The sequence below is a fragment of the Trematomus bernacchii genome, unplaced genomic scaffold (assembly GCF_902827165.1).
Source record: "Trematomus bernacchii unplaced genomic scaffold, fTreBer1.1, whole genome shotgun sequence".
NCBI lineage: Eukaryota > Metazoa > Chordata > Actinopteri > Perciformes > Nototheniidae > Trematomus > Trematomus bernacchii.
Window position 1 is genome coordinate 6,887,741 of NW_022987342.1, and position 24,017 is coordinate 6,911,757.

Sequence of the window (24,017 nt, forward strand, 5' to 3'; positions counted from 1 at the left end):
ATATCTCTGGCCCCCCTTGGTCGATTTGGATGGTTGACACCTCTTTCTGACCGTTAGAGCCGATAGAATCGAAGGGGGAGGCCCCCAAACACACACGTTGTGAAGAGAAAAGGTGGGGGCTGTGCGCATGTAAATGTGCAACAGAGTGAAGCGATCTCTAGCTCTGGCATTTGGAAACGAAAAAGCTTCTTTTTTTGAAAAAATGTCAAAGAGGGCACAGATACATTGGATTAACCTATGGATTAACTGCAGCATCGTTTTTTTATCGTTTTAATGCCATTGAAGACCAGTTTTGACCAAGGTAAGCCATGTTAGCGTTTCTAGCTACCTAGCTCCACATGTTATGATGTACGCTTTCGTTTATAGCGTCGCAAATGTTTATCACTGAGTGTTGAGGTGGGCACCCCTAGATTCAGTGTCTCCAGGACACCAAAAACGAGTGGTTGGCTGTGCATCTAGGATAAGTAATAAGGGAGTTATTGTGAGTTTAAGTGCCGTTTTAGGTTACATTTTTTCGCTCGTGGCTAATTCAGAGGCTGAGTGCTAGCATTGTGGGGTTTTTTTGGAGAAAAAAAATTAAAAAGATCAGTTAGCTGAGTTTCTTTCCGTTACATGGATATAAAACATTCATAGTTTATTAAATATTAAGATTCCTTAGACGTTGTTTCCTGCAAATGACGCGTTTATCCGCCCGGTACCATTATGCCATGCCAATTATTTAATGAGGACTGAATGCGGTAAGGATAACTTTTCCAGTGGAGCAAAGTAAAGTGGCTCATAATGAGGGAAATGAAAAGGATACACAGGCTGCTTTAGCATGCATGAAGTTCAACCCAACACATTTTATTATTCAAAAGGTTGATTATATACCCTGTTTCCTTTTGGTTACAGACCACTGGAAGTCAAAATCATTCTGGCAACTTAATATTGTTACTGACAATAGGACGACAGTTTAAGCCGTTGTATATAATAAATGAATAAAGAAGACATGTGAGGGGGGTAATATTCTGAGACAGAACTCGTACTTAGGGTGAATTTACAACACAAAACGTGTATATTATCTGAAAATAAGGAACTGCATCACTTTGTAATGTTGGATCAACCACATCACACTGAGCTCACGCCAGCGGCCAATTCCGGGAATTTTCAAAGATGGAAACTTTCCACGGGAATTAACGGGAATTAACGGGAATTTATGGGAATAAACTGGGAATTTTCAAAATTGAAGGTTGGCTCTTCATAGGGAACTTAAATATAGTTGGGGAAAGTATATTTTAGCATAATCTTGACTAAAACAAACAGATGCCATTCAAGTACACTTGAATATCCATTCCATAGCACACTGCTTACTGCATGGCTATTGAGACCACACAAAGGTTCGCAACAGGCTCACAAATGTGAGAGTGGAAAAACTGGTTGGCATTCGGGCAAACCTAAGGCTCTTTGAGCCTGACACAGAGCCATCCTCAACAAGACTGGACAGTGACACTGAAGAGGAAGACTCAGAGTTGGATGTTGATGAGGCCAAGAGCCCATTGACTGAAAGGGTTTAGCAAAAATGCAGAGGATCGCTTGAAGGAAGATTTGCATGTTTAATGGGACTTTTATGAGGGAGAAGGGCTCTTTTCATTTAACATTTTCAATGGGACTTTGTGGGGATTTTTGGATGGGGGGTGCATTTTTGTTCATTTTTTAATGAGTGGGGTTGGGGGGGATGAGTAACATTTAACTCAACATTCCTGTTTTTGTTCTTCAATGAAACAAATAATTGTTCAATAAAATAATTAAAACTTGTTCTGTTCTACTTAAAAAAAAAAAATCTGTTGAAATGTCATGTTTTTTTGTTTAATTTTGCATCGAATATTTCCAAAATTCCCCAGCTTAACTTTCCATGGAAACTTTCCGTAAATTTACCGGAAAATGTCCGCCCCTTTGCAACCCTAGCTGTTATAAGCCAATGCTGAAATTGTAGTGCACCCACACGAGGTCTGGTTTACCATATACTGTAAGGTGTTCACAAAAGGTTTTTGTGGAAAATACTTAGTTGGATTCATTGGATTATATTCACAAGAAGTAAAACAAGTGACTTCTGCATCTTAATAAATAAATACAATTCATGAAATGTACCACTTCATACTCAGAGAAATACCATTTTTTATTTGATTAATATACAACTTTTTTTTAGAGAGTTTGTTCAAACCTATAATGACCTAAATATTCAATTTTCTTATTGAAGCTATTGGAGCGGTGATAAGTCGAAGTCATGTAACTGTAATGTAGTTTGTTTAAAGCCAATCGTTAGTTTATTAGTTCTGGCGATTGCATTTACCCATCAAAATCATAAACGTGTAAATATGTGGAGATTATCTTACTGAACAAAACATGCAAGTATCATAAAAGTGTGTTAGCCATTGATACATTTTCTGCAGTATTCCCAAATCCAATGGAAAAATCCTATTGCTTTTTGTCTAGTGAGCCCTTGTGATGTTGTCAAATATAGAAGCAGTCAGTGGTAGATGGTGGATGAAAAGCCCCAGAGGAAACTGCCAAACAGTCCTCCTGCTCTATAATAATGTCTGCTTCACAGTGAAAATATAATTGCTTTGGCCTGCCATGGTTCAGGATTGTCCTGATATGTTGATACCATCAACCAGCATGGCAGAGATGAATATTTTCTAGGAAATGACAATAATTCCTCTACACAGATTTCTTGGAGGAGCCGTGAGCGATGAATCAGATGGTAAAGATGCTTCATCAGCAGAGCGGCTGATGAGAATCACTGACAAGCAGCCAATCATTTACCTATCTACTTCACCTTAGTGTAAAAACACACGTCTGCTTCACTCAGTGAGATCCTCCACCACACACACACACACACACACACACACACACACACACACACACACACACACACACACACACACACACACACACACACACACACACACACACACACACACACACACACACACACACACACACACACACAGAGATTGAGTGGTCATGATACAGTGTGTGTATCAGTGTCACAGTGTGTGACGTGTCGTCACTTTAACACTGATGTAGAGGTGGGACCTTGGTGACAGGATGCTTGTTAGCAGTGGCGCTTGACCTTGAGCCTCATTGACACACTGATTAATGGGTTTGTTTACTATCAGCGCTTTAAAATCCCATGTGTATAGAGAGGCTGCACATCCACAGCATGTAAGCATGAGACACACATGCACGCCGCTATACTGTATGTGTTTGTTTTTACAAGAGGAAATGTTCTGAGTTTAAAAATACAGACCTTTTTAACATTGAAGTAGTGGCACACAATACTAATTGAAACCTGAAAATGAGCATAATAGGACCATTTGAGTTGAATAAGGTTTCTTTACCTCTCCTATCACACATATGGACACTCTGCACTGTTAAAACATACAAACAGTTCAACAGCACTGTCCCCAGAAGTAACAGTAGCGGTTTGCATTGGGAAATGATTTGTTGCCACATCCTATGCTCAACAACTGCTCAAACTTTGTTGAATATGATGTCCTGTACAGTGCATGTTTAAAGACAGACATTTTACATCTGTTATAAAACCATAGGTGCTACTGGCTGTGAAAGATCCATTCTGTCCCCTATAACTTATATTATACATAATATGCAGTGCATTAAGAAAGGATCTCTTAATGCTGAGTATGAAGTGGAGGAATGTTTACAGCAAGCTGTAATCAAACTTTGTTTGCAAACCGCACATCTTTGAACTGCTGCTGAAGTCAAGCCTTTATAGAAACTACTGCTCCATTAGTGCATCAGTGAAGCTGAAGGTATGGCAAAGAATGTTTTCAATGATTTATGACAACATTCTGAATAATGAGAAGATTTTGTCAACTCATAGCTCCAGGTTCGTATAATTAATTTATGCAAAACATATCAAATACAAACACAGTCATTTTAAAGGTCCCCTATTATACTGTTTTTCATCAATATATTATAGGTCTCAGATATATACAAAACATGTCTCCAAACACCAAACAGATCATCCATTGCAGCATCCCATAATCCCCTCTGTTTCAGCCCTGTTTCAAAAGTGCTGATTCTGGGTCTTTTACTAGATGGAAATAAGGAGCCACTCCCCACGCCCCTCTGAGAGATATTTGGTTAAAAAGAACACAATGGTGCTCACGTTATGACATCATAAAGTGGCCAAAATCTGATCAGCTCATTTTCAGACAGGGTTTTATATAAATGGATCAGGAAAAAAGAGAGCACATTTTTTCCCCCTGAAACTTTCAGAGTCTCTTTACACCGAGGGGACACATGTTTCAGTATAAAAGACATGAAAATTGGATTTTGCACAATAGGTACACTTACATATATCCCACTTTCCAGTGTCATTCCTATCCATATTGATGTACATATATGTACATTTATTCCTAAAAACATGGGGGAAATATATTTTTTTATGTTGACAGTATTCTGTCAAATGTCAAATACTGTATGTCTGCATTTCTCTCTGTATTTCTCTTTGACTAAAACGACTCAAGAATAATAAACCTGGCTAAATCCAATGTTCTCAAAACGAATGCAAATTAGCATACACGTAATGATAATGACTAATTTGCATATTTGAGCCCTTTCTTATTATAATTGTATTGCCCTAATGTATGTTTTTCAATGGGAAGGATCATTATTACATAGTTTAGTTAAAAATGTTTCCTTATATACCGGTAGTGCCCTTAAAGGTGGGGTAGGTAAGTTTGAGAAACCGGCTCGAGATACACTTTTTGTTATATTCCATGGAATGCTCTTAACATCCCAATAGCAATGAATATTTTAAGTGCTTTGACAAAAAATCCATAAAAAAATGTCATCTGTGGAAGCCGTAATACTGTAAAAAGTACGACCAATCATTTTAGCCGGCCCGGCTAAAATAACTGGATGGCCTACCTGCCTGTCAGCCTTCCATCTGTGCACAAACTTATCTCGTGCCCTCATTGGTCATGTGCGCGTTCGTGTGTGTTGGAGGAGGGGCTCTATAAGGAAGTGGCAGATTTTCTCCGGTTGTGTATTTTCAAATTCTAGCGATCTCGAGCCGGTTTCTCAAACTTACCTACCCCACCTTTAAATGTCTTTGTGTGTAAATGTGTGTTTCTGTAGTGTGTGTGCATGTGTGTGGTTAGTTACAGTAGACGCAGTACACTCACCAGCATTGTTCTGAGGACAGTCATGGTCAACGTATCTTGACACTCCCTGAAAAAACAACAAAGGGCTGGTAAGGTTAGACGTGATGTGAATAACTTAACTTTTAAACAGCGTGTTGTGGATGAAAATCATGTGTGTGGGGGTGTGTGTGTGTTTGTGAGGACCTGATTATTTCAGCAGCTTGCTCCGGGGTCAGGTCATCGACAGCGATGTTATTGATCTTCACGAGCTGGTCGCCAGGGACGAGCCGGCCATCTGCGGGCCCACCTGCACACACACACACACACACACACACACACACACACACACACACACACACACACACACACACACACACACACACACACACACACACACACACACACACACACACACACACACACACACACACACACACACACACACACACACACACACACACACACACACACACACACAGGGGACATTACATTGACTTACATGCATTTCCTGGAGACCTATCCTAACCTTAACCATAACCATCACATGCCTATCCCTAACCCTAAACCTAACCAAGTCTTCACCCTAAAATCAATGATTCCCCTTATGGGGACCTCCATTTTGTCCCCATAAGGGAGGCGAGTCTCCACACGTGACTGTGTAAACAGATTTAGGTCCCCACAAGTATAGTAATGCTAGGCCACACACACACACACACACACACACACACACACACACACACACACACACACACACACACACACACACACACACACACACACACACACACACACACACACACACACACACACACACACACACACACACACACACACACACACACACACACACACACACACACACACACACACACACACACAGGGTCCCTGAGGCTCTTCAATCAGCCTGCATTCATACTGCAATTGCAGTTCATTCTAGTGATCTCCTTTCATCTCACACGGATGCATAATTTTCTATAATCATAATCTAACAGGACCACCACAGCACATCACTACAGTAATGATCACTGGTCATACGTTTTAGGGTAAATGAAGCACTCTGCCTCATTGAGCATTCTACCATTCCTAACATCTATCCCAACATCAATGTCAGCTTTCATTTAGTGTGCCCAGTTTAGCATTTCTCCTATTATTTAGGAGATTTAAACTTAAAATGTCTATATGACACATTCATTACATACTCTATCATGTATGTGTTCATGTATATATTATATCATATTTAATTCCCATCTTCACATATCTTTAAAAAAAAAGGAAAATCGTCAGTATTACCTCAACTCTAACGATGTAACAGCCAAAGTACACATCAGTAAGGGATATTGGCATCACATCTAAATATATATATATATATATAAATTGTTTTCCCTTTATTGTTTTTTATCATCAAAATGATAAAAAGCATTGTCTTATTATATATTTGTGTTTCTGTTTTTCCCCTTAGATTGAAGATTCCCATTACCTCTCCTTTCACACTGGGTTGTTTTTTCAGTTTTATGTTTGTGCTAATACAAAAAAATAAAACCCATGGATAGCTTGCACTGTTAAAACTGAGTAACAGTACAACAGCATTGTCAGCAGAAGTAACAGTAACAGTTTAAATTCGGACTTTTTTTGCAACTCCTATGCTTCACAACTTCATGGAGTAAGATGTCCTGTACTGTGCATATTTAAAGGATACGTTCCATTTACGTCTGTTTTAAAACCATAGTCAGGTGCTACTGGCTGTGAAAGATCCATTCTGTCCGCTATAACTTATATTATACATGATATGCAGTGCATTAAGAAAGGATCTCTTAATGCTGAGTATAAACTTTGTTTGAAAACCGCACATCTTTGAACTGCTGCTGTAGTCAAGTATTATAGAAACTACTGCTCCATTAGTGCATCAGTGAAGCTGAAGGTATGGCAAAGAATGTTTTCAATGATTTATGACAACATGCTGAAAATGTGAAAATATTTCATCAACTCATAGCTGTAGGTTTGTATAATATATGTATGTTAAACTGAGCCAAGTGCTTTCTTTTCTTATTAGTTCAACCATATTTTATACATTCAATATCTTCTAAGAAAGCGTTTAAAGCTTATTTTGGTTTAAATACCGATACCAGCATACAAAAAAAGTGCAGTATGTCCCAAAAAAGATACCAGGTGTGAATAAAGACAGATTACATTGGCATGTTGTGATATGGATATAAGCAAGAGGGCCAAAAATCAATATGCAGTATGTCCCGTTTCTATGCAGACTCATGTACGCACTTTGTAAGGGGACAGTGTGTATTGATAAGTAGTAAGCCGTTTGGAACATATTTCATGGTATGCTTGTGCACAATTCAAGTACCAATATTCTAATTTAAAAATTGTGTGTAATGTATAGATACTGATAGATATGATCTGCCTTTGTCTTCCTACTGTCAGCAACACTGTTTCTGTCTGCACAACATCAGGTAACCCTCACATACTGAGTTCTTTAATTGTGACGAAAGTACTTGATGTATCATCCAAAATGAGCATAGTGCAGGTCACATCGATAGCTCTGAAGAAGCTTTTAAATAAAGGATTCATATTTCACTCTGAAGATGCCGCAGCACGTGCCAGAGAGACAGAGAGAGGACACATTGAACCAAGTCTTAGTGGGGCCACTGGAGACAGGAGCAATAGTGTGTGTGTGTGTGTGTGTGTGTGAGAGTTTGAGTGTGTGTGTGTGTGAGTGTGTGAGTGTGTGTGTGTGTGTGTGTGTGTGTGTGTGTGTGTGTGTGTGTGTGTGTGTGTGTGTGTGTGTGTGTGTGTGTGTGTGTGTGTGTGTGTGTGTGTGTGTGTGTGTGTGTGTGTGTGTGTGTGTGTGTGTGTGTGTGTGTGTGTGTGTGTGTGTGTGTGGTTTTTGTGGGCTGGACAGGCAGCAGCAGATGGTGACAGCAGACTTGAGCCAGACAGGCGGAAGCGAGGTAATCTGCCTGGGACCCTCAGGGGGATTCAGGTCCCTGTACCTCTGGAGCTCAGGAGGAAACTGCACTTCAGTATGCAAATTTAGACAGAATATAACATATGTATGTATGGTATCAACAGCAGTTACAGTCTGGTTTTCAGGACATAAACGTATATCTTCTAGCTTCTTCAATTAATTTAAATATATAACTTAGTTAGTGGGTAATTAATAGAAAAATAGCGCTCAGAGATTTGGCCATGTTCTACCAGGACAAGGTCATTTCATATCTTAATAAGGATATAAAGAGCAATTTAGCATTCAATTAATATATTGTATTTTTGGAAATTACCACATGGTACCATTTACTTTTGTACCATGTGAATTGACTACAAATGAATACTACTGAGTTAAACATGTGTATGTATATAAAGAACTCTGATATAAAATAAACAGTTTACAGTGAATTGTAGAGAATAAAAAGAAAAAACGAAATATATAGGCCGAGTGTATACAGTATATTGTCCAGCCATTACAAAATAAATGTTAATGTATTTTTGCTACTTGTTGTCAGTGAAAATGATGGTTTTATCGGCACATAATATGTTGGCTACACATATTTTTATTTACATGTCTTGAGGGCTGTGGTAGTAACTTTTACACATTTTAGTTTTAACTGTAGGCAAAAAACATTTGTAACAATTGTAATCTGAATTGTATTTTGGTTGCAAATGCAAACTAGTCCATAAAATAGAAAGACAGATATATTTTTTGACTTTCAAACCAATCAGCCATCAACGTGTGGTTAAAATGCTCCTTTCAATAAAGTATAGCATAACTTCTTGAAGGGGCCCTGTTCTGCTCATTCCTGGCTATATTGGTATTTACCATATATACAGTATATTGTGACATGTCTCCATGCTTTAATGTTCAAAAAGCTCTTTATTTTTCTCATACTGCCTGTGCTGCAGCACCTCTTTTCACCCTCTGTCTGAAACCAGAGCCCAGTCTGCTCTGATTGGTTATAGCTAACTGGCTCTGTAGTAATTGGTCAACTGCCTATAGATGTCCTGACCCTTAGCATAATGACGTACAATGTGTTGGATCGTTAACCAACAGACGAGCGAGTGTTACATAGTGATGTCACTATGATTTTAGCCTTTGCAGACCATTTACATGCACACAAAACCTCTATTACACACTACAGGAAGGGAAGAACCACAATAAGCATAATAGGGCCCCTTTTAAGCTCTTCAGCTCACTGAATTAAGAAAAAGAGAAATCCTAACCTAGTAAATGTGAACGTTTGAGGAGCATATGTATGCACCAACATTCCCCAGTAAAGTCGTACTGTATAGACTATCATCTGTTCAAATTCATTCAGTTACAACCTGCTCATTATGTGAGAATGTCCATAAGACATCCTTGTTTTATACTGAGGACTTGTTCACCTTCATTGATTAAGCTTCCCAGTCACACCTCCAGCTGATATGCATATCCTACCTCCTCTGGTGAGATTTAGATCACACCTCTGAAACCAATTTTATCTAGCTATTACATAACAGAAAAAACATCAGGCTTTTGATTGGGGGCAGTACACAGCCTGGGATCAAGTGCTGCCAGAAAATCTCAATGAGCTTAGAAAAAGGTCTCTATTCTTGTAAAACTTCTCCTTCGAGGAACATAAGAGCCACAGTAAGTTTCCTTTGCTAATACGATTTTGTGTGCGGTACAGTAAGTCCATACAGTCTCAGCCTCTCCGGGAGTTTCCACTTTTTACAGCTTGTCTTGTACACCAGCCAGAGGCCTGCAGTGGTTTGGCACTGCTCCACTACTACATTTGCTGATGAAACTTGCTCTATGCATAATAAGAGACAACAGGGAGAATGGGAAGAAAAATGCTCTGCACCTGGGAGAATAGAATACATTTAATTCTAACAAGCCTAGCCTTATTTTCTGTCTTTACAAGCAAATCATATCTCAATTCCATTCAGTAGAATGTATTGATGCAACAATGCTTAATTGCTCTTGTTACAGTCACATATGATTAATAATCTCAAGCATGTCCTGCATGTCTGTTATCATGGCTCTTACCCTCCTATAGATAGGACAGGTCATTTCAGGGCAGCTACTAGAATGAACCACCACCTTCAGAGTAAGGAGTAGCAGCTGTCCCTGTTAGGCATGAAACACTAAGAAAGTAGAGCAAACACTGCAGACCATGGCAAAGGAAACTGGTGTTAAGAACCATGGGAAAGGGAGACTTCAGACCCTTCAAAACAGTTCCCTTAAAAGAGGCACTCAAGTGAAGGAGGAGCTGTTAAAAACATTTGACTGTTATGTCTGCACAAGTCTAAGTTATTCTAGTCATGTTGTTTTTCTTTTTCCCTCGGTTATGTTTACATTTAACAAGTCTCGTACCTGGGGTGACCTCCTGCACCAGGATGGGGGTGGTGTAGGATAGAGTGAGGCCGTGAGAGTTGAGGTCCAGGTCCCGTTGGATCTGAACGATGAAGCGGAAGGGGTAATTCCTCTGATCGGAGCCGCTGCACTCTGACTTCCCATCCACTCCAACACGCTCTCTGGAGAGGAGCAGATGCACATCAATTCAAAAGGGAAAACACACCTTTTCAGAATCTGATTTGCATTTCTGCCCTGGTAGATTTCTGTGGTGAACAACTTCATATTTGTGTTTATTAGAAAAATAAGGAGAGATAGAATATGTATAACACACAGTAGCAACATACAGCATAAATTATTTGTTTTCTTTCCAAGACAAAGATTCAAAGCTTATGCAAACGGCTTGGTGAGTCACTGATTGCAAGGACTTCCCTCCCTCAGTCAGAATGCATATATGTCAGATGAAGTTGAGACTCTAAATGCTGAATCTAAATAAGATAAAAACAGAGTTTACCTGCTCAGAGAGTGAGACCTGCTGCCCAGGTCTCGGGACCTTCTCAGCCATCGTCCCACCACCTGCTCTACCCGGCTGGTTCTACGGGAAGGGGAGCGGCTCCTGTCCTGCACCTCCATTTACCTACCAGGGGGTAAAGGACAAATCATTCATACAAACAGTACTAACACTGCAGTTATATGGGTCTACATCCCCGACCAAGTGTTGGTGTGATGTAATGAAACTTTCATGCGTGAATCAAAACAAATCAAACATGAGGCAGTGAGCTTAGGGGCTGAAACCCCAATATATATATATATATTATTTTTTTTAATTATGAGAAGATGTTTGTCAGAAATGATCACAAGACTGTAAAATCCAACTACTTTAGATTTTTTAAATCAGAATCCAAATTAATTGCTGGAGTTAAAATAGCTTGGAAAATGCAGTGCTTCATTGACACACACATTTGGCTTGGCGATGGGGTTTCTGTGTGTTTTACTGGGCTGCAGCCAACGATGATGTCACTTCATGCAGCCTAATAGGCTCTTAACCCGAGTTATGGGCCAATTGCCTGTTGCATTCAAGCCTCAGTACACAATCAATAATTTCTTATCACCAATAATGATGGTGTCTCCTTTAAATGGGTCCCTGTTGTGTGTGTTGTGAGGCAGGTGGTCTTCATAAATGCTTGTTGATCAGCTGTAGTGGTTAGTGAGCTGGATGTACAGTAATGGACCAGAGTGTCTCTTCTGGTGTCTGTGGGGTTTAGACCAAATAATATATGGTCCTGAGTCATGAGTTCATGGGTCTTTGTGGAACATTGCAATTTTCTCTGTAATGCAGTATCCCCTTACGCACACACACATGCCTACAGCCATTAGTGATGTTCTTAAGGTACTGGGAAATGGACAGAAATGATTGTGTTTAGGGTTGCAAGTAAAGATTATTTTCATTATTTATTTGTTTAATCTGACAATGATAGTATCATGTTATTGATTGTCTTTAAAATGTTGGTGAAAAGCTGAAATCTCTTAATTTCAACAGAATTATACAGGCAAGCAAACAAACGTAGCATTCTTCAGCAGAAATGGACTGAAATCATAAACTAATGATCCAAAAAGTTAAATTATTACTTGATATGATTGATTAATGTATATGTGTTTCATATCAAGTAGCATTTATACTAAATTGGTTGCTAAGTGGATGTGTTCAAATGTAATACAGTCCACACACATTTTAGGATGCACAAGGGAATAATCATATATACATTCAAATACAATGCACTCATTTTAACTTTTGGCCCCACAAAAATGTTTTGTGGTGTCCCTCAAGGCTCTTTTATTGGCCCCCTTCTGTTTTCAATATACATGCAACAAGGTTTTCATTAATCATGATATGCTTGAGCAGCATTTGTATGTTGTTGAAACTCAGTTATATAAGATGACATTAAAATCCTGGATGTCCCAAAATGGTGTTACATTAATTTATAACAAGTCTAAAGTCATTCTGTTAGGTCCCCCAAATTCCAGTTGTCACAAAATGCTTCTGTTTGACTGGTAAACCTCGCTGTAAAAGATGTCTTTGCAGTATTCCTTCTCTGCCCAAGAGGCTTAGTTGGAACATGTTGTTTAACGGGTGACCAGGGTCACTGAGGATACCTCAGCTCTACTCAGACTCAGATCTTAAAACAAGTGACCAACTGAAAATCTGGTCAAACCAAATGATGCTATTCACCATTGTTATCATGGGCTGTAACCTGTCTTGACCGATCTCCCTAATCAGGCCAAAGACCAGAATGCTCTGAAGGACAGTCTTGTATAACAGCTGGAAGATATAGCAATCCAGATTCAAACTGTACACATTTAATAGAGATTACATTAGCTGCTGCAGACTTTTTGATTACGTTCATTTTATTGTATCTACTTCCTCTGTGTTGACATTTGGCCTAATTGCTGAAAAACTAAAATGTTCAAAAGATCCAAACATTAGCATGGAATATAAGTATTGGCTCTCCACGTCTTTCACTACGTCTTTCACTATACACACACACACACACACACACACACACACACACACACACACACACACACACACACACACACACACACACACACACACACACACACACACACACACACACACACACACACACACACACACACACACACACACACACACACACACACACACACACACACACTAGGGATGTTAAGATTCACCGATTCGCATCGGAGCACCGGCATAAACGTTCAAGATGCGAGTGCACCGGTTGAAAGAGTGCACATCGACTACAGTTTGGGTTGAACTCGTGATGCATCAATTGTAGCGTCTTTGCATCGGTAAAAAAACGATTCATTCATATAATATCCTTTCATCCTGTCAGCACTCAGAGACGATCTTTGATCTTTGCTTCGCACTACGGAGGCTGAGAGTCTCAGTTATCAACACACATGGAAGTTGAGGAGAAAGAGAAACACAGCGCACCAGAAAATACCTACAAATCAAACGTTTGGCAACACTTCGGATTTTTCAAGACAGACGGTCAACTTGAAAAATCACTCGCAAATTGTAAACGATGCCGTGTCGCTTTAAAGTACACAAGTAGTACGAGGAACTTAGCGACGCACATAAAGAGGCGACATGGGGAAAAGAAAAACCTGAAAGTTAGACATATGAGTTAAATCACTCAGTGAGGTGTTATGTCAGAGAGAGTGGTGTTTAGTTTACAGCAGCCTGTGGCCAATAATAGTTTAAATGTCTTCCTTACAATTGTAAGCAGTTATGAAATACCTGTTTGTGAAAGGTTATTTGTATTCTTTATTGTTCATATAGAAACCACTGCTTTCTGCTCACTGGTGAGTTAGCCTATGAATGAGTGTTAAGCACATCAGGCTGGCAGTTGTATGGGCATTGCACTATGGTAAATCCTGGGCAATGCATCCTTAAATTGTTTAACTGTGAGGTGTTATACAATTGTACTGTACTCTGGAGAGTTTTTTAAGGTAAAAAAGGTAAAAAAAGAAACAGCATAATGGGATGCACTAGTAGAGAGAACCAAATATGTAAAGCACTTTTTTGTTAATTTATGATTTGCTGCATATAAGGAATAAAACAAAAATCCTTTGTCGTACCATATTGAAGTATCATTATTTTGCATCGTGTTGAATCGCATCGTATCGCCCCGAATCGCATAATGTTGAATCAAATCGTATCGAACTGTATCGCAACAGGGGTGAATCGTATCGTATCGCATCGCCTGGTGTTTCAAATGTATCGTTAATGTAACGTATCGAGATGCGCATCGTATCGGACTCAGTGATGGAGATGCACATCCCTAACACACACACACACACTAGGGCTGAACGATATATCGTGTCATGGCGATAACCGCGATATGCGCATGCGCGATATTCACATCGCAGGGACGTGTGATTTTATTAATTATTTTTATTAATATATATTATTCTTTTTCTTTTTCTTTTTTTAGGACGTGCGAGGTCCTTGAGCATTGAGTAGGTAAATTAACTCAAACACGACATGTTACAATTATTTTGCTGCTTGCTACAAAAGGAAAACTTGCGCGGCTCTCATGTCTGTCAGGGGAACTTGAGTGAGTGACATGCAGGCTCTGCATGCACAGCAAACCACCAAACACAATCATTATTGATCAGATCACAGCAGGCCCCGCCCCGCTAGTTTGCAGACCATCAAAACACCGGTAAAAAATTAGCGAGGCACAGGAGGACAATACCAGCGAGAATGAAGATTTACTTCCAAAAGAAAAGCAACATCTGCCATCTGGAACTATTTTGGATACAAAAAGGTTCTTCTCTTCTTCATTCACAGATGAACCCCCTTATTTGAGGGTAAGCAACATGCATTATCATGACATGTTAGATCATGACTTAAGGTATGATGAATTGAGTCAACCAGTTAAGATCCAGACGTCCGTGACTAAAATCCTTCATCCGGTTAAATATAGTTAAAAAAAACGCAATATATATCGCAGGGGAAAAAAATATCGCAATGTCAGTTTTTTTCAATATCGTGCAGCCCTAACACACACACACACACACACACACACACACACACACACACACACACACACACACACACACACACACACACACACACACACACACACACACACACACACACACACACACACACACACACACACACACACACACACACACACACACACACACGCACACACACACACACATTCAGATTTATACTCCCTTCACATCATCAAAGGCTCAATCAATCAGACTGTGACTGGGAAATAGATACTCATGGTCTTGTGAGCGTTCACGTAATCCCCCTTACTTGGAATGACAGATGGAAAAGCATATAAGTAATGAATGAAAATGTCAATTGATGCATGAATGAACAAATATCTATTAACATAACTGCAAATAAATGCAGATTCTGAAGGAATTGGGTTAAGATTATCTGTAGTCAGCGTAGTATTTACCAATAAGGTTGTGGCGGGCTTTGGTTGAATTAAGGTTATCAGTGGGTAATGAAAGCAAAATAGTCTTTAGGTATTGGCAGAAATGTCTATTGCTCTATATTGATTTGTTTTTTGTTAAGCTTAAAATTACCTTGTAACCAGCCTCCCTCAACATAGTCTCCCGACATTATCTCTCAACATCTTCGCTGAACATTAACTCTTATTTTTTTCGTGTCATCTTGCTTATTGGCCTGTAAACAATGACCAGCGTAGGAAGGGGATTTCTTGGTTTTCTGTAATCCACATATCTGCTGGTATCACCAGAAACTGAAACATTGGTTGTTGCCCCCAGAGGCAAAATCATCCTCAGACCGAAAGCTCATTGTTTCCAGATTGTGAAAACATTTCTTTACAGCAATAAAGAATGCTCCAAACGGTGACTGCAAGGATCCACAAATATGCATGAATGAGCAAATGGAACGATTGGTTATAGATGGAGGTAGATAAATGTATGAATTCATAGCTGGCTGTAATGAATGAGTGAATGATCTCAGCAGGCCTGTTGGGTCCCACAGTGAGCAGAGGCAGGAAGGAATCTCCCCCAGACGTATGTTGCATTAGCACGATCCATTAGAGGAAACAAGAGGAAGGGAGGGAGAGGAAGAGAGGATATAGTGGGGGGATGGGGTTTTGAAGAAATAATAAAAATGCAAGGTGTCCTGTGCATCATTATGTACACAGTGATGTGCCAGAAGCAGAACACTGAAAAAGGTGGTATCACAATAAAAACATTATAGTGTGATAGAAGGTGAGCAAGGAGGGCCTAGTGATGAAAGTGTTGAGTGACCCACCCAGACAGCAATGTCTCCTGGGGGTTCTTGAGTCATAAGCACATTATCCATCCATCTTTCAGTGAATACCCCTCTCCTTCCTCTCTCCCTTATATCTCTTCCATAGCTCGCTTCCTGTTTGCTCACAGTATCTCACTTCTCAGGTTACAGAGACAAAATGCAGGAGTGTACTTAGGTTTGATCGGGTCCAAATATTGCATCTAGCTTTCCTTAAGGGTAAAATCATGAGTGAATACAAATGTAAAGAAAAGTGAAAACCTTGTTGTTCTGAAAGTTCTTAAGGTGGATGACCAGGCATCGATCGTATTTCAACAGTAAAACAAAGCTTTCACACACATCTAATCCCCTCCAATCCCATAAACATGTTGGCTCTGATTGACTGTTCTGATGAAGTACAGGCTCAGTGGTCCAGTGGTCCAATCCACTCTGGTCAAATGTGTTGAGACGGCACAGCCATTCCCGTTTTGCAACCACAGCGTTCAAGATAAGAGACCAAACAGGAAATGTCGGCAGATTTTTTTTTAAAAGGTGTAACATTAGAGGGTGCTGGGAATATTATACTGCACATCCTTCTCACACCAATCCCCAGACACTGCATATCTCAGCCTTCTTCATGAATAATCTTGATGCCTACATTGCTGACTGTTAAAATAGTGGATACTGTATGAAGCATTTTCTACTCCTGTAGTCATTGTTATCTTTTTAGGGTAACATATTGATGTGTCATGAGAAATAAATATATATCATATCATTTACAAATGCAAAAAGTTGGGTTGTTAAGTTGGGTATTCCTATGACTTATTACAAACAGGTAGAATGTAACAAGTGAATAACTCAAAAACTCTACTTTACATACTTGTTCTTTACTTGCGTATTTTCTTTTCATAAATGTATCACTTTTAGTTGCTAGTTTCTTTCCTAATATATTTATGTGCAATGCATATGATGAGTTTATAAAATATCATGTTTTTGTTATAAAATGATGATTGATCAGTTGATTGACAGAACATTATCAGTCGATTGAATAATTTTTCATATAAAATATTTTAATGTGTTAGCTTTTTGCTCACAACATTTCCTCCAAAACAATTCCTGAAACAATGTATATTAGTGGCTTCCTTTTATAGTTGAGCCCAAAAGAGAAATGTCCGCGTTTGGTTTGAAAAGTTTTTAAAAACCAGAAACCAATCTCTCCTATCTTGTTCACCATCTTGCAGGATGTCAGGATGTGTGATGGCCCTCACCCCCAGGTCAAAGGAGTGTGGTGCCAGGTACCTGCACCAGCTAGTGACATGGATGTCGTGCTGGCAGAGCAAGTGTTAGGGTTAGCCACAATCTGGCAACCCCACTGTGGGGACAGGTGTAGGACAGAACTTCAGGTCTACTGAATCAGCTCTAAAAATCATGCTTCGTCCTTCTGTTGGTCATCTTATTTGTTTGGTGAAGAAATTGCCTTATTTCACACTGATGCCTTTTTTATGTAATCTACATTAAAGAGTTTCTTCTTTCCTCACAAATGTTTTGCAGCCATCGACATGCGATTCATTGTTTGTTTGTGCCCCCCACCCTCTCTCTCTTTGTGATTATTAGATTACTGTTCAAGTGTTGGTGGAATCAGATTTCTCACATCTGTTTCTCTGTACCTCTAACACAAATGCAAAAATGGAGCCTAAAGAAAAACGAATTCCTCAGAGAACGACACATCCTATTTAATATGATTTAATACCATGTTTCTATATTTATTTTACATCTCTTCATCATTCATTTTATAATGAAAGTCCAACATTTGTATATATTCTATTCAATCTATTTCATATGTGGAAGACCTAAACGACCTCAACAGACCCAGCATGTTCATATTTCATGGTGCCATGTTCATGGGCGTGTTATTGACTCTGAACCCACACAGTTAGGACGGCTCCACAGTGCTCAAGATCATCCACTATGAAGCTCAATTTGCCAGATTTGACATAATCCAATTGAATTTTGAATCACAATGATTCAAAAAGTAGCATTTGCAGTTATAGACAATCAAGAGTGGAAATATAATTGTGGTTGCTTGGTTTAAAGGCTATATTTACATGAATTGATTACTTTGTTTATGCCTGTAAAACAGGTGTATAAATGGTTCCGTCAGGATTAAGTTATGTTTTTTTCTATCAGTGAAAAAAAGAAAAAGGGGTTGTTTGGCATCATACATGAATGCAAAATGGAGTATGGCCTAAGGTGTGTGAGTGTGTATACATGTTATTTGCTCCTTATGGAAATGTGCTTCTGATGTATGGTAGGTGCATCTGCATGAATGTGTGTATGACCAGCTGACGTGTTGTAAAATCGCATTAAGTAGTCTCAAAGACTAGTAAAGCACTATATACATTCAGTCCATTTACAATGCACTTTAAACGCAGAGTATATTAGGGAAGGGTGAGGAGTTCAAACTTTCTTCAACCCTTTTTGCACAGGTGTGTGTGGTAAAACACCATTTATATGGACTAAATAAATGAGTGCCAATACGAATTCAAATGTATACAGCTTGGAGTTATGCATAACAATTATGATATGGTCAAAATACTCACACCTAATAATTGTACACACAGTGTACAAACGCAAAACCTTTAGGAACTTAGAAAATATTAAGGGCAACCCTCGACTACTCGACTAATAGTCAGAGGATACAGAGGCGACTTTTTGCCTGCAGAGTTTGTGAGCACCCACACAGACTCACAGCCAGGCTGCGGGTGTGTGTGTGCTCGGGCTGGTTTCGGGCTGGGTTTCGCTGTGTCTCGCTGTCTCGCCGACCCCACGCAGCAACTAGGAAACCACACCAGTAAGCCAGCTCACACTGTCCGCTCCTCGCAGCAGCGCTCCTCGCAACGTCCCACCAACACGGCACCCAGACCCCACGCAGCATTCTCATCTGTTTGTCATTACTGGTGTTATTTTCTGGTTGCTAACAAACGCCATTGTAACACATACACACTGATGTTCCGCTGTAACGGTGGTGGACTCATCAGAACAGAGTGGGCGAGCTGACCAATCAGAGCACACTGGGCTCACAGGGAGGGGGGGGGCAGGAGCTCCAACAAGCCGTTTAGGACAGAGGGAATACACATAAGCCGCGTTCACACCGGAGTACTTTTCACCGTACTTTTCGCGTTTAGTTCCGTTAGTACCCCTTATGTCGCGTTCACACCAAAAAGAGCACTTAATCTCGGGAACTTTTACCCCCAGTGCCCCAGTTCTGATTGGCTGGGCGAATTGCAAACCACGCCCCGTACAACTCTGAAATGTTTTGTAGAGCCGCCATTTTATTATCCTGGCATTAGCATTATTAGCATTAGCATTCGCCCAGTGCACAAACGCAGAGAGACTAACTTATGGCAACACAAAATAAAACATGGGAGCGGTGGAGATGAGGAGGTGTCGGCGTTCTGGCGATTTACTCGGAAGGAATTACTTGAATATCTAACTTTTCCTTTAACTCAGTCTATCGACCATAGCACTTACATTGCATGAGCACAAATTAATTTCTCTCATTTGATTACTCCTGACTAGAATTTGTGGTTTATATGCTTTAAAGTCCCCAACTCCGGGGACTTCCGGCCGGGGACTCCGGGTGGCAGTATACGCCGTGAAGTTGTTTGCGGCCTGCCAGTAAACCCAAAGCAGAAGACGAAGTGAAGTCAGCGGCTCATTTGCGTAATCTTCCCTCAGGGAAAAGTACTCCGGTGTGAACGTGATCTGTACTAAATGCCCTGGGGTACTAAGTGCCGGGGCACTGAGTGCCGGCACTAAATACGGCAAAGTACTTGGTGTGAACGCGCCTATACTATACAAAGATGCTGTATGAGAAAACAATGTGAGTTTGGAAAATTGCACAATGTAAATCTATTCTAGTAGACCTCAACAATGGAATTATGATCAGTAGAAATAATTCCATTATGTCCACATGGGACCTTTAATACAGTAAATGTCATCAAATATTAACAGAACTATTATTTTGGAGCTTCAAAATGACACCCCAACAAACCATGTTTGTATCCTGACAGAAATCTGCGGAAGAAACATTGAGTTTATCCTCTAGAAAATACACTTATATTGAGTTTTTTTGGAATGAAACTGGAATGTCTTGTCTTCATATTTTATGATTTCATCACCCTAAAAGAATAACTCCATTACTGGTTAATCGATCATGAAGGCTGCTCTCTATGATGGATAAAAGGGAAATAGGTCTTTAATAAAGCCTTTTTTGGCACCCCTTGATGTACCGCAGTACAGTAGAGTCTGTGAGGGGAACACTCGTTGAAGCAAAAATAAATAAGGGGGGTAAATGGTCGTCCACCATTCAGAAGGACAGTGGTTTCATCTCCAGCAATTGCAGCACACGTGTGTGTTTTTGCGTGAGATTTCGAACCCCAAATTGCTTCCGTAGGCAAGCGCTCTAGAGATACCATGCAAGTCGCTTTGAATAAAAGTGTCAGCTAAATGACAAATAATTTTATGTAATATCCAAATATTTGTCCATTTCCTAATTATTATATATATATTCCTTGAGTCAGTAAAGTTTCACACATAAAACACTCAAATATCTTTTGATAAAAATAATCCTAGTTTTTGAATAATGTTGTGTGAAGTTGATTGCTCACTGTATGCTGCAATGTATCTGACACATACAATAATGTAATGTTATGCAGCCAATCAAAATTGTTGTCAAAATTGTGAACTATAATCTTTCACCCAAGCCTAGCCTAAAGCTAATGTAAAAAGTCCTGATCCCCGATGTAAAGCTTTTGCTCTTGATCTAATTATGTAACACCTAGACATGCTCCTTATGGCTTCTCTGTTGCACAGGTATGGCAAACTGCTTAAGTAAAAAGAGAAATTGCCAGTGAAAATGGCACACCATGCAGGAAGTACCTCCTGGAAATTGAATTTCCATAAGCAAATAAAACAACATACGGGCTGCATGTTTTACTCAAATCTTGATACACAACTTTTGCATAATGCTCTGAATGCACACACACATGGACACACAAAGCATGCAAATGGGATTAAAGAGTGTCTGCAGGGAGTTTGTGCGTCACTCCCGCTGAGCCAGATTACACTGAGCTCACCTCCACCTCACAGGTCTGTTTAGGGAACAGTCTGGCTAAAAGGGTAACACAGACGGTGTGTGTCTACGGGTCTCTACTCACTTCCCTCTCACGGTCTGTCCGTCTCACTCACTCCTTATACCACTCTGTAAATCCTTTAATCTTGTCATCTTGCGTTCTATGTACACATACAAAGGAATTGTGTGTCCCATTTGTATTTACAGACTGAGACACACTGACGCACATACCTGCTCTCTGCCCTGTGTATCAGGGCTCCATGAAGGCGCCGGTTACAGTGCCGCTCTGCTTTCTCTCCGTCCATTGTTCTTCTGAAGAGGACCAGCGTGACGTGTCTTCATCTCCTGAGGGCAAACGTAGTGTCAGATTCAGGATTTAGAGTGTGCTTAGGGCTGCTTCAGTCTGGGACAAACAGCATATTTCGTCAGATTGATAGATGGGACACCTTCAGACAGATACAGTAGATGCAGGGGAATCAGGATTATCAGTGGACTTGGGCTGTACTGAATGTCTTTTTTTTCATTCAAAGCTTCTTTTGAGGTTTTCCAGTAAAGCTTTGAATGTCATCTAATTTTAGGATGGCATCACCCTAAAACATTTTAAAGTGACATATCGTTCTGGTAAACCGTCCCGTTAATAAACGTGTGTGCTTCCCTTTATTGCAGGAAGCAGGGAGAATGTTGAATTTAAACGCCTACAAACATGGATTGGAGAACATTTGGTTCAATACAAAAACTTGCTGTGAATTTAGTCAAATATTACATCTATATTTTTCAGTAAACTTAATTTTTGGACCTAGTGTTTATTGGAAATGATTGGATCACAAAAGTTGGAAACATTCCTATGAAGCCAACACTGGAATCTAATTCTACAAATAGGATAATATTATTATATCATTATATCCTAATCCTAATCTGCAACTGTACAGAAATACAGGCTTTAAACACAATGAATATACATGCAAAACATTGTACTAGTAATCACAGTAACTATGGTATTATATTACTATATATATTGATATTATGTTAATAATACACATATGATAATATTGTGATTGTACAGTTATGGCTACAGACTAGGGATGGGTATCGTTAAGGTTTTAACGGTACTACTACTTTTATCGATACCGCTTATCGGTCCGGTCTTTTAACGGTACTCTTATCGGTTCTTTTGGAGAGAAAAATGAGGTAAACTAACTATATGTTGTATGTCAGGGACTACGGATGGAAATTAGCTCAAAGCTAAAATCCGGCATATTTACACTTGAAGCATTATTTGTCTAAAGTGTTCATTAATGTGCATTGTCCCTATTCAAATAAACAATTAAATGAAAATTAACAAATTGTGAATAAAACTAACATTGCTTTTTATTTAAATTAAATACATAATATTTCACATCAACGTTTTAACAAATCATATTAAATAATCTGATGACAGAACTGTGAACAGAATGGCTGAAACTTTAACAAACTAAATAACTCAGTTCCCTCTAATCATTAACCCATGTTTGAATCATTGAGTTAGCTCCGTGTGTTGCTGCTAGCATACATAATATACCTGACGTGGAAACGTTACTCGTGGATGGGGCTACAGAGCTACTAGAGAGACAGTCGAACCCGGTGCATTCCTCCGTCTGAACGTGGTGCACTTTTGCAAGATGTTTAGACAAATTGCTCGTGTTACCGCCCTGACATGCTAAACTCTTATTGCACTTTAGGCGAGACGGGTAAAGTTTAACCACACCTCGGAGCGCGTTCTCTCCACCATCTCCTCCGTGTGTGTGTGTTGCTGCATGTAGCAGCTGCGTGTGTGTAAACTGCCCCGCCCCCTCGCACACAGGCGGGGGAGAGATCTCTCGTCTGGATTGGAGAGATCGAAAATACAAAAAATGACGCATTTTGCAGTCTTTTTGCGTATTAGAAACGGAGTTGGCGACACTAAAACTACAATATAATGTTTGTGTAGCAATAATACACATGACATATTTTTTAGATGTCTCCAGTACCGATAAAAAGACCGATAACGTCGGAGCTTAACGGTAGCACGGTCTTTAATAATTCAGCCCCGGGGCCCGTTTAATACTGGGGCTCGGTACCCATCCCTACTACAGACTCTCTCTCCACATGAACACTATTTTGATAGACAAAATAAGATCTGTGGCAAACACATGTTTATGATACTTACACATTGTGTTCGGCAGGATAATCTCCACATATTAACACAACCTTTAAACAAACTACATCATAGTTTCATGGGTATGCCTCACCACAGCTAAGCTAAAGGCAGACTGTTTGACGTGATGGCTTTCCTTGTTAGCAACTATGCTTTGTACGGCACATTATAAACGGGACATTTACTGACCTATTTTTTGTCGTAAGAACAAAACATGAAAATCTCTTCATTTTTATCTTATTGCAGGCGTCTAACCGAAAAAACACATTCAAAACTGTAGACTTCGAGACCAGGGAATGGAAGGGCTAAAAATGCTGACTCATCTCCAGGTTTTAGGACTCATTCCAACACCACTCTTTTGTCACAGAGACGGAGATAAATAATAATACAAACAAGCAAAGAGAGGGAACAGAGAAGGAGTGAGAGGAGGAAACACTGTAGAT

The 24,017-nt window shown here is 39.7% G+C and overlaps 1 protein-coding gene across 1 annotated transcript in view; it reads right to left on the bottom strand.

Annotated features, from left to right (window-relative positions):
• LOC117483124 (FERM and PDZ domain-containing protein 1) overlaps positions 1-24,017 on the bottom strand; it is a 55,621-nt gene that overhangs the window by 22,260 nt on the left and 9,344 nt on the right. The window contains exons 2-6 of the mRNA XM_034131301.1: positions 21,633-21,746; positions 11,003-11,125; positions 10,510-10,670; positions 5,355-5,457; positions 5,193-5,238 (exon numbers count right to left, since the gene is read on the bottom strand). Coding sequence (XP_033987192.1) covers positions 5,193-5,238; positions 5,355-5,457; positions 10,510-10,670; positions 11,003-11,121 — 429 coding nt within the window. The 5' untranslated portion in view covers positions 11,122-11,125; positions 21,633-21,746. The remainder of the gene's footprint in view (positions 1-5,192; positions 5,239-5,354; positions 5,458-10,509; positions 10,671-11,002; positions 11,126-21,632; positions 21,747-24,017) is intronic.